Genomic DNA, 11,796 nt, shown 5'->3' with positions numbered 1-11,796 from the left:
TCTTGCCTTCACTTCTGCAGCAAAGCAAGGGCTTGGAATAGGACCCAAAACGGTAAAGTTCCAAAATGGCCTATGTTCATGCTGAAGAACATGCAATGTTTTATATTTAAAGAATCAAAAAGGAGCTTTGTTGGTACATAATTTTAAAAGCCTCCAAAATCCAATTGGGCAAAGCTTTATTGGAACCAACCAAAATGTCACAGAAGTGGGGCAAGCTTTAGAGTTCCCTTGAACTCTTTCATTAGGCAAGGCAGTACATGAATTAGAGGATGATGAGGAAAAAATAAAATACCAAAATCAGATTGATGTGTGTGGTCTACGCAAATAAATACCTGGTGCTTGGCCTTTTTAAAAGGAACAGCTAAAACCCAGAAGGCCAGTTCCTGGAGATGTGCAGCCTGACTGGAGAAGTTAGTTACTATCTGTGTAGGCTCTCAGGCCTTGTCAAGAATAAAGTTTGATTTCTTTTTTTAAACACACATTATTATGAATTCATGTGTGAACAGGAGAAGACAATACAGTGCAGTAACAATGAAGTCAGCTTGTTTAAATCATCGTATTTTTCGCTCTATAAGATGCACCCGACCATAAGACGCACCTAGTTTTAGAGGAGAACAAGAAAAAAAATATTCTCGCTCTCTCTGCGAGGTGCCCCTTCAGCGAAGCGGCAGGAGAAACGGAGCCCCTTCCATTTCTCCTCCCGCTTCGCTGAAGGGGCGCTGCGCAGAGAGGGAAAGCTGTGCAGTGCCTCTCCAGCGAAGAGAAGACAGGAGAGTCACACACCATTCCACATACAGAGACTGACGGAATTAGCAAGTGCATCTTACTTCAACACGGACAATAGGATAGTTTCCTTCACTGCATCTGAGGACGGCAGGCTAGTTTACGGGGCAGACTATGGGGCTCAAGCAACTGAGATCTGTGGGTAGAAGCCGGTATAGAAATCCAATAAATAACAACAACTCTGTCTTCCAATGGAGGGGAATGGCTGGGAACCCATCACATGCTCAGCCCAAGGCACTCACCTCACTGGTAGGGCCTGACCTGTCAGCATTTTATAATCTTTAAGAAAAGCTTTAATCTGATTTGTGACACTGTTATAAAATATCGGCTTCTGAGATTTTATACAGAGATATAGATATACACACATACACATACACCCCTTTATGACTAGCAAAGGACACAGACAACTATGTGTGTGACTACAAAAGAGAACTGACAGCAGCTAGTTAAATAGTAATTTCCTGTCACTACTGGGACTAAAAAGGACTTTCAGTACTGCATAGAGAAATTGGTTCCTTTGTATAGCTAGTGATTTACACTTTCCCATTTTTGTAAATTTTATTGATACTTTGGTGGCTGCTTTACACACACACACACACACACACACACACACACTGGATTAGCAGCCTTGGTCACTAGTAAATATTACATACGAGCTCCTCTGCCCACACAGTGCAAAAACACAAGTCATTTGGTGTCTTTCCGCTCATCAGCTGGAAGCCACCCTTTGGGTTAGATGTGTCTGACAGATGTTACATCCAAAATGCGCACATACAGATGTGTATGTGGGTGCAACTGCACAATACGGAAACATGGCAGATTCAGTGATTCACAATAACATTGTTAAGTGTGCATACATTAGCAAAATGAAGCTATTAGATGACTGACCTTTAAGAAAAGGAAACCTTGGCGCTGGGCTTTGGGAAGAGAAGGCACAAGGCTCTGGCTGGAAAAGTGCTAAGAAGGGATAAGGAAGGAGGCAGGATCCTGTCAAGAGTCCTCACACCTCCTTCCCCAAGCCCAGCACCTTCCTTCCTTGGCTTTGGGAAGGCAGTGCAGGGGCTGGGGAAAGTGTCAAATGTTGCTGAGGGCTACCAAGAAAAGTCCCCAAGGGCTGCGTGTGGCTCTTGGGATGCATGTTGGACCACCTTGAACTAAGCTAACAATTGAGAGATCAAAAAGTCCATCTCTAGATAAGAATCTTTACTTAGTGCTTGGCTTTCATTCCTGATTCATGAGATGCTGGAAGGAAGAGACAAATCCTCAGCAATATCAGAACCATTTGCCCTTTATTGACACTGATGGTTACTGTGCCTTATTGGTCTTGCTTGATATTTTCATTGTTATTGATTTGATCTGCCTTGACAATTTGTTTTGTAACATTGTTTCTCATCTCTTCTAAAAAAAATCTGTAACTGTTTCAATATTGGATTTAAACTTAATATAAGGAAAATAACTACAATAGTAAGAAACCTTTTCCCCAATAACATTAAGAAGCAATGCGACCCAAGCACATTATCATGCCATTGCTTTCCCTCTTATTGCCATTTCTGCAATGAGAGCAGTCAATTTTTCAATTTAAGGGCCATATTCCTCCTAAACCACAGCAATGTTAGCTATATAGCCCTCCTGTAATTATGATTTAAGGAAATACTAACCATTAAAAAAATAGTCTTACCATTCTATCGCTTTTATTTGGTGAAAGAGTGGCTGTAAATCCAGATGGATATGTCACAGCTAATTAATGAAACAGTTACTTGCTGCTGGTGATTTTATGAGAGATTAAAAACAAAGCTGTACCCAGAAGTCTCACATCCAAGACTCATTGCACTGTCAACATCCTGTTTCTTTCCAAAGACTTGGGTGGATTGAACAAAAAAGATTTCACTTACACTAGGGAACATGGTTGAATTATAATTTTCCCATCAATGATTGGGAAGTGCTTGCCCAAGTAAATTGGCTGTTTCTCTGCACAGGTGGTCCGTCAACACTGGATTGTAGAACTGGACCTGGTAAACAGCTCTGGGGAGTCCTTACATAAGAGTGGGGAAACGTCATTTATTTCAGGCAGGGAACAATCAGAGGTGATGAAACCTAGGGATGTGTTAACTCATTCCAACTTTGAGAAACAGAATCTGCCCAAGAAATAGGATCTGTTGGGTGAAAAAGCTGTCCTTCATGACAGGTAAGCTGGAATGGGGATTTCTCCCTCAAGTTCTAGATATGCTCCTAGATCTCCCCAATGAACAATTTCTAAACCAACTGTGGTGATGGTGGGGGAACAGCTTTCTGTCTTCCCAATCAACACTCCTGATCTGGAAACAATCAACTGTTCCGGAAGCATTTGGCCTTCTTGCTGCAAGTGAGAGAGAAATGGTACTTCGAAGAGGCATAGAGAGGTGAAGCTATGACATGTTGGCAAATCAGACTTGCTGCATGAGCAGGACTTAACCTTGATGACACCAGCAGCCAAAATGCAGTTTTCAGCAACTGTACAGAGGCTAGGTTGAACAGGTTTTGCTATCACACAGGAAAAGAAACATCTAGAGATACCAGAAGCTTGAAAACCTTATCTCAAGCATAGGAAAAATGCAGCTAAAGAGGGTGAATATTGCCACATGTTCATTTATCACTTTAGTAGTTTCATTTGCATGCAAATGTATGCAGCTTTAAATCGAGATTTCTTTACTTTGGCAGCTCGCTCATAGTCCTATTTGGTAACTAACCTCTGCCCTTATGCAAGAGAAACACTGAGTTTTGTAAACATCCAGACACACTTACTCTTAGTTGCAGTTTCCAGACTGCTGCCCCCTCTTCTCATATTTATAAGCAGCAGCTGATTTCGCAAAGCTGCTGCTATATCAGAGCACCCAAGCACAACTTTCTCCCAGGTGGATTCTGAACTTATTTTGTAATCAGATAAAATAATGATCACCTGTATGATCACACCCAAGTTGCTCACCTATTGTGCCTGCAAAAAAATAATTTCAAAAGGTCATCCGCTCACCTTCACATGCTTTTCCATCCACAACATTAACAATGAAGTAGTCACAAAATCAAAAAAAAAGCTTTTAGTGCGTATATTTAGCTGCCTTTATAATACAGACTTCTCCCCATGATTTATTGAGTAGCTATATAAAAAAGTTTTGCAGCAGCAGAATTAATACAACCTGTGCAACAACAATAAGGGTCAGGCTTTTTGGCAACTTCACATAATTAGCTCAGATGTCACTTTAAAGGGGCAAGTGTAAAGATGTGAAAAGATCACTCATTTCACTTGCTTTAATCCCACACACCCCTGCTCTTAGCAAAATAGTATTGAGTGTTCAAATGCAACTCTTGAAATTACAAATACAGCAATAACTCATTACAGAAAGGGAAGGAAAACCCAGCATAGTTAAATAGCAAAGTGCTTCTGTATGGCACAATCCCCAGGACTCTGCTGCACAAGGGCCTTAGATTTGCATAATTACAATTAATTTCAATTGAGTGTGTGCAGAGTTAGTTACTCATGGATGGTCCTCTCAGACTTTAAATGAGACTGAATGGAAACTCACTAGATTTCAGTGTGGGGCCTACAATTTTTTTTAAAAAAGAAACAAATTCCCTTGTTTAACACTGAAAGAGTAAAAATGCACCAATTTCTACAGATTCAATACATGTTTACAAACTCACTGCTACACCACAGATAGAATGTTCAAGTTTTTTTTTGGGGGGGGGAGCAAGTCTAGTATTTGGCAGACAGGATGGAATTACTTGAATTTCTCAATATTAGAAAGATGCCTTGTCCATTTACCCCGAATAAGCTGTTGGAATGAAGGAGGAAATAAATTGGAAATACAGTGTGCCAGAATATAACCACTAACGCTCTGAAATTATAGGCTCAATTCAGGAATACTGCTGCGATGACTCAAACACCAACTCACTACTGAGTCTTTGTTTCTGAATGACTAAGTCCTTATAGCGTCCATCCAATATGTTGGCAAAATAGTAGCATCATAACCTACTTTAATACAGTTGTGTGCAAATTTCAGAGACCAGAGAGATCTCAGTATGTCTTAACTTTCCCTTTTAAAAGAATGGCTAAAGGCTTATGCCTTTATTAGGAGCACCAAAACTGAAGTCACATAGGAGAGGCAGGTAACTTTGGTTGAACTTCAATCAGAACTAGCCACTGCATAAGACTGAGGAAGAGTCCATAGAGAGAGTGCCAACATTGGGAGCAACATCAGGAGAGAAATTCAGAGTGATCATACTGCTGATAAGAAGATTTGCTGGCAATATTTTTAGCACGGACAGTTGCTTTCAAGAATTGTCCCTTTCAGTATACATGGATTCGTTGAACTTCATAATTTTTCAAACCAAGTTTTGCACTTTCAAAAAGGCTATTATGTGAGTGGAAAAGCTTATTGGATCAAGAGGTCTCCTCATTCATCCAGTCCTCTACCCTTAGTGGTAAATGTCTTGTTAATTCCGCAGCCTGTATGTACAGTTCCTAAAGATCACAATAAGCAGCATCTTTCTTTAAAGCTCTTCTTGTTCTTGCTGCTCTTCTTGCCATTCTTGTCTTTGTTTTCCGACATCTTCTTGGCTCTAATCTCTCTCATTAGATCAAAGAATACCTAAAATGAAAAACTGCACATTAATAACAGAATATTTTTTTTTAGCATACAGGGATTCAGCCTATAATAATAATATACAATATGTTGTTTGCTTTATAAGAAAAGTTAAAATTACCACAGGAATAGACCTTTTTACCGTTGTTTTAGATAGATTTAAAATCTAAACACAAGAACACAATGGAAATAGATACAACAGGTATCTACAGAATATTACATTTTGTCGATAAAGAAGCATTTTAATGAATAGTAAATCAACACTCTTTTTTATTACTTTCCCATAAAGATCCAAATTTAGTGCAGAATACATGGATTACGGTGGAATCTAGAAGAATTCTATAGGAACATTTTCCTATGGACACACGAAAAGTTTAAATGGAGGCCTAGCCTTTATGCATACTAACATAAAGCTTAATGACACATATTTAAGATGAAGAACTTGGGATTCAATCTTAGTGAGCTTCTGAATTTGCTGACAAGATTTTCGGAAATGAGATCTGAAGTACAGATTATATTGCAATAACCCCCAATGCACTTTTTAAAGAAGTTTTGGTGATCAAGAGCAACTGAGAAGGTTACCTTTGGAAGGCATTTAGCAAGGTTGCAAGGAAACCAGTGCTTCTCAATTAAACTCATGCAAAGTCATTATATGCCATGAATATACTACAAGATGTGTTCAGCATGGTCATACTAATATTCATTGAACCCAGGCACATAACACAATTTGTAGTCGGAGCATAATTTAAGAGGAAAACCAGCAGCCAAGACAGGAATCCTGTATTCTCACATAAAAGTAGCAAGTTTCCTTGCTATCCGAATGAGAGCCCTATAGTTCTTAAACACAACTCCCCTCAAATTCTCCATAATAAACGGAGTCCTCAAAGGGCAGAAGTTTCTTGCTTTGTATTTATCCACAACTGCAAGACAGTAACCACATTTAGAAGGCTGCTGCCCAAAACCAACTTAGTACTTTACCTTATCTACATTTGCTCTGGTTTTTGCTGATGTCTCTACATATTGCACTCCCCACTCGTCTGCTTTACTTCTAGCCGCTTCTACAGGCACTTGCCGACGGTCTTCCAAGTCAGATTTATTTCCCACCACAAGTAAAGGTATCTTGTCCTCTTCAGCTTTTACACGCAGGATCTGCTCCCTAGTAAAAAATATTAAACACAAAGAAACTGAGGTGGCTATCATAGCAATTTCCCAGTAGTCTAAAACTATGGAAAATGTACAATTTATTATTTCACATGCCAAGAAATGATGGGAGCATTTCTGAAATAAATAGAGGTTTAAAATTCTTCGCTCGACTAAAACTACAAAAGAAATGTGTCTCAAGGAAGTTGACAGAGATAGTGTGGGCCTGGAGACAAAGGCCAAGAAAAGTTGAAGGAGTTTGATAAGTTTAGCCAGAGGTTATGATAGACGTCTTCAACTATACAAAGAGCTGCCACACAGAGATGAAGAAAATTTGCTTTTGTTCACTCCAGACAGTAGGGCATGAACCAATGGGTTCAAATGATAAATGAAAGGGATAAAACTAAACATTAGGAATAACCTATTGATGGTACAAGCTGTTACAACAGTGGAACAGACTTCCTTGAAAATTGGTGTAATTTTCTTCATTAGACATTTTTAAGAGAAGGCTCAATAGCAAACAAACAGGGATACTGTAATAGTGTGTTTCCTGCATTGGCAGAGGTTGGACTGGATGACTTCTGAGGTCCCTTCCAAAACTAAGATTCTGCTGCAAACATTCACCCCAAGAAACATCTAAACATACTTAACACAAATATTGCTAATGTTCATTTGTAGCCTTTATACCTTCAGATGTGCTCACTATTTTCCTGTTCCAACTGCAGGAACAAAATATTAAGAAAGTGAAGCTCAACACTTAAAATGTTGTCCCTGGGAGGCAGGGCAGGGCAGGGCAGGGCAGGGCAGGGCAGGGCAGGGCAGGGCAGGGCAGGGCAGGGCAGGGCAGGGCAAAGATTATTTTACCCTTCAGTGGCAAAAAATAAGAAAACGTCTGTGTTACCTGGGTCAAATGAATTCCACCCAGGTAACCACCTCAATTTCACTATTAGTTACACTTGTAAAATGATGTTCACTTTGGCATATTATTCAGTTCATTGGACCATATTCCTTTTTTGGCACACAAATACAGAAAATGCCTAGAGATCACTACTTACCTAAACTCTGCTGTTGCTGTAAAGGATTCATGCTCAGTTATGGAGAAAACTAGGAGAAAACCCTCTCCACTACGGAAGTAATTGTCTCGAATAGCTGCATAATCTTCTTGTCCAGCTGTATCCAAAATATCGATTTGTACTTCCTCACCATCCAAAACTACTTTCTTTCTGTAACTATCAGCTTTCGTAGGTTCATAGTCTTCAACAAACTAAGAGTTATAAGAGGAGTAATTAACTGTAGAGTACCCATACTCAGCTTCTGATACCTGATTTTTGTCAACTTCAGCCCATATGCCAATAAGGATACCTTCAGCCCATATGCCAAGAAGACTAGACATCAAAGACCAATATGGATGGGTTATCAAATTATCAGTAGTGACTTCTGGGAACAATGTAGCAAAATATTTTACCTTATAAGCCACCTTATATTTGTGTTCTTCAACCTTGGGTGCCCCGATGTTTTTAGACTACAATTCCCATCATCCCTGATTGCTGGCTAAGGTGACTGGGGATTATGAGAACTACAGTCCAGCATACTTTAGTTGAGATTCCTGCATTGCAGGGGGTTGGACTAAATGCCCCTCAGGGTCCTTCCAACTCTACAATTCTATGAACATCTGAGAACCCACATGAACTGTGACCAACATGTAGGTCTCAAGCGAAAGACAAGATACTATTTATACGTCCTCTTAGCAAATATGTTGGAAACCAACTATCGAATCTTATCATGCTTCTTGGATACAAAGTATTTTCTTTCGTTGTGCTATTTTAAGGCTGCGGTTTTGACTTTAAATAGCACAGGACACAATGCTAAAAATGCTTCCTTCACTATGGAATTAGAGTTGTGCAGAAAGACATTAAGAGATTATACGGGTGGGGCTGGAATATGAGATTCTCAGCAAAAAGATATATAACATTTTAAAAATATTTATGTTTCTTTTTGTGATGGGAAAAGACAATATCATTCCCTGCAAGCTCCTACCCCAGCTTCTGAGATTTCACACTGTTCAAACAATGCCCTGGTCATTTCTATAGATAGAAGTTTTCTTGAGGCGCCAACCCAATTGTCAGATTCTGTGCTTCTGCAGCACAAGCATGGAACCACAGAACACACACAGCTCTAAGTGACATTTGATGTACTATTGTTATCATAAAGTATTTATATATAGCACAACAAATTCTCTGGAGTGCTTCAGACAGATAAGAGCAGAACAGCCTACTTGAACCTCCAAGTTTTTGTGAAAGAGGAACTTGATCTCTGAACTAAAGCTGTAAATGCAAGAATTCAACAATATAAAATCAGCTGTTTTACTGGCCCTGCTATAGTTAATGGGGTTATAGCTCTTTTAGGAAGAAACTTCAGTTTTGAAGAATAATGCTTTTTTCCTGTGTTTCTGAACCAATCTACGGCTGTGCTTAGTTATTTCATATTAAGGAAGCAAAGTGCAGATCCAATAATGGTCCACTCCACTGTAATTGAAAATGTACACATAGATCACAAATCTTACCTCATCATACATAAACTGAAGTGTAAGTGCTGATTTGCCCACACCTCCGCTGCCAACCATGATTACTTTGTGGAGGGCCAGAGAGCTCTGGTTTTTTGCCTTGTTAGCAGCCATTTTTCTGCACTGTTGTCAAGCACCACAAAAGCAGACTGATGAGCTAAAAGGTAAGAAACAGAAAACGTGTATGGTATGTAAATCAAGTATTTAAAATTTAGAATCAGTGTAGAGATTTATCACAACGCCCTTTGATTAATGCTTTTGCTCTACAGTATTAACAGTGCACACCTTGGTAAGCTACAGTCAGGCATAAACTATGGCTTCCAAAGAATGAGCAGTATTGCTGGATACCCAGCTCACCCTGCTCAACTGTAGCCCTGCCTACAACTGCAGCAAACAGGTCATGAGGCTTGGCACACTAGGCAAACCAGCATTCCTGTCCCTCAAACAAACCATGAGTGGGAAGCAACAAGCCCTGGTTTATGTTTCTGGTTTGTTTGGAGAAAAACAAGTCACAGGTAGTGGATCACATGACATGTGATGCTAATTTAGCCCTTTGGTTTGTTTCTCTTTGCCGCAGCCAAGGCAGAATGAAGCAAGTAAAATTTGAGCAACTCCAACACACAGCTCAACACACAGCCTGCAACTGTTAAGTGAAGAGACCAAAGGAACATTTATGAACTATCCCCAATTTTACTGGCCACAACATGACACCGAACCAGAGTGCCACATTAACTAGTCTCAAGTTTGTGTGTTCCCCATTCTCTCTTCTTCATCTGGCTCATCTACCAGGTGGAGATTGGAAGCAGCCACTTGTTTTCAACCAACTACAGTTAATGGCGGGATCCAATGAAGTAGTACCATCAGTTCAAGGACTTCTGGCTGTGTAATGGACCTTCTTCTTCCTCTTTTTGTGTGCTGCCAAATCTCTTCTGGGTTATCTCCAACCCTCTGCAGCAGATATGGGGAGGGGCACACAGAGAGAGGGTAGGGAATTTATGTTGTACAAATGGAAACCCTTGCACCAATGGTACTACTACAATGGATACCACCAAGATGTGTTTCCTAAACAGGGACATACATTTTAGTTTAAATATCAAACTAGAGCTGTAAAGGTCTGTCGAAAAATAAAACAACCCCATGGAGGACTAAAAGGACACGGTTTGGTAGGGTGCAGCTACTGCATGCTCTCCTCTCTTCATGCACTGACTTATGCCCAATTCAGAATACCTAAATAGGGTTACCGTAGGCTGTGGTTTCGGAATGGACCAGAAACTGTCAAACTCATTTTACACCAAATTTAGCTATATTGCATGGTATAACCATCTCAGGGAAACAAACCACTGGAGTAAAGTGCCCCCGCATATCTATAGACCCTTCCCGCATATCCAGTTTATAGGAACTCAGGATAAGCAAGACACCTTTGAGATGATTTCCTATCACTGCTTAAGAAGCATTAACTCTGCATTCACTTAAACCACACATTTCCCTTAACCTATGAACAGGAATTTCCTTGAGACACCTTACATTTTTAGAAGCTGCTTCGTAGTATGAGGCTCTTTATGCAGGCAATGTTTATATAAATACACCCAAAGAGATGGATATTACATTATTTCAGTACAACTTAAATCAATTTTAAAACAATCAAATGGCTTCAAGAGTCCATTGCTTTCCATTTCATTACTTAGTATCTTAAAACAGAATCTGTGAAGTAGGAAGCAAACTACTGTTAAGCAAGCATGCTCAATCATTCTCATTTTACTTGCCATGCAGCTGGCGTTTACAGACTTTCTCCAGCTACAATGCAAATGAAAGCAGCCATTCTTCAGAGGGCCTTTAGTTTATACAGATACAAACAGAACTCCTTTGTGAAACCCTTCCAGTAGCCAACTTCTAAATTATTGGTTGAAATTTTAAACTAAATATATTCTGTATAAATTGCAATACTGTAGTGTGCTGTATTTTGTATCTTCATAGTTCATGTATGGCACAGAAAGATACAGAGACTATGAAGTCACAAGGTTCAAGTTACATACATTATGGAGATCCAGAGTTAACAACATGTTTAGCAGTTTTACCAAAATATAATAATGTTCTTAAGAGTAATTAAAGACCACTGAAAAAGAAACACCTGGAGGATTGAGGACCCTAGGTGTTCCAGTGACAACTTCAACTGTCTGATAACCCCCCGACTCTGATCAGCATAAAACAAATCCATGTACAGTGGTACCTTGGGTTTCAGACGCTTCAGGTTACAGAGCCCGCTAACGCAGAAATAGTACCTCGGGTTAAGAACTTTGCTTCAGGATGAGAACAGAAATTGCACAGCAGCAGCAGGAGGCCCCATTAGCTAAAGTGGTACATCAGGTTAAGAAACGTTTCAGGTTAAGAACGGACCTCTGGAACAAATTAAGTTCTTAACCCGAGGTACCACTGTATCAAAGAGAGCTTATAGGCAAGCCTAATTGTTCTAATGTTCTCCCAATAAGCATGTATAGGAGCTCTCCCACCACCAGATCACCACACAATTTTCATATATACATTGTTAGAGAATGTGTGTGCATGTTATGTCAGGGCAGGTGACAACACTAATAGTCTACTGTGATTAACTACCAGAAAAGCTGAAGGACTAAACATGTACTAACAAGTGATCGGTTTAGTCACCATGTATTTAAGAACACCGTGTTTGCCCCATGA

General features: G+C 39.8%; 1 protein-coding gene across 5 annotated transcripts in view; it reads right to left on the bottom strand.

Annotated features, from left to right (window-relative positions):
- Window positions 1–3,839: 3,839 nt before the first annotated feature.
- Window positions 3,840–11,796, bottom strand: part of RALB (RAS like proto-oncogene B) — a 26,619-nt gene continuing 18,662 nt past the window's right edge. For all 5 annotated transcript variants that reach the window (XM_081853486.1, XM_081853487.1, XM_081853488.1 and 2 more), the window contains exons 2-5: window positions 9,103–9,259; window positions 7,595–7,803; window positions 6,378–6,555; window positions 3,840–5,405 (exon numbers count right to left, since the gene is read on the bottom strand). In XM_081853486.1, the coding sequence (XP_081709612.1) occupies window positions 5,286–5,405; window positions 6,378–6,555; window positions 7,595–7,803; window positions 9,103–9,216 (621 nt within the window). In that variant the 5' untranslated portion in view covers window positions 9,217–9,259 and the 3' untranslated portion in view covers window positions 3,840–5,285. The remainder of the gene's footprint in view (window positions 5,406–6,377; window positions 6,556–7,594; window positions 7,804–9,102; window positions 9,260–11,796) is intronic.

The sequence above is a fragment of the Podarcis erhardii genome, assembly GCF_964252035.2.
Source record: "Podarcis erhardii genome assembly, chromosome: 1".
Taxonomy (NCBI): Eukaryota; Metazoa; Chordata; class Lepidosauria; order Squamata; family Lacertidae; genus Podarcis; species Podarcis erhardii.
This window is presented reverse-complemented; position numbering and strand designations above follow the sequence as displayed.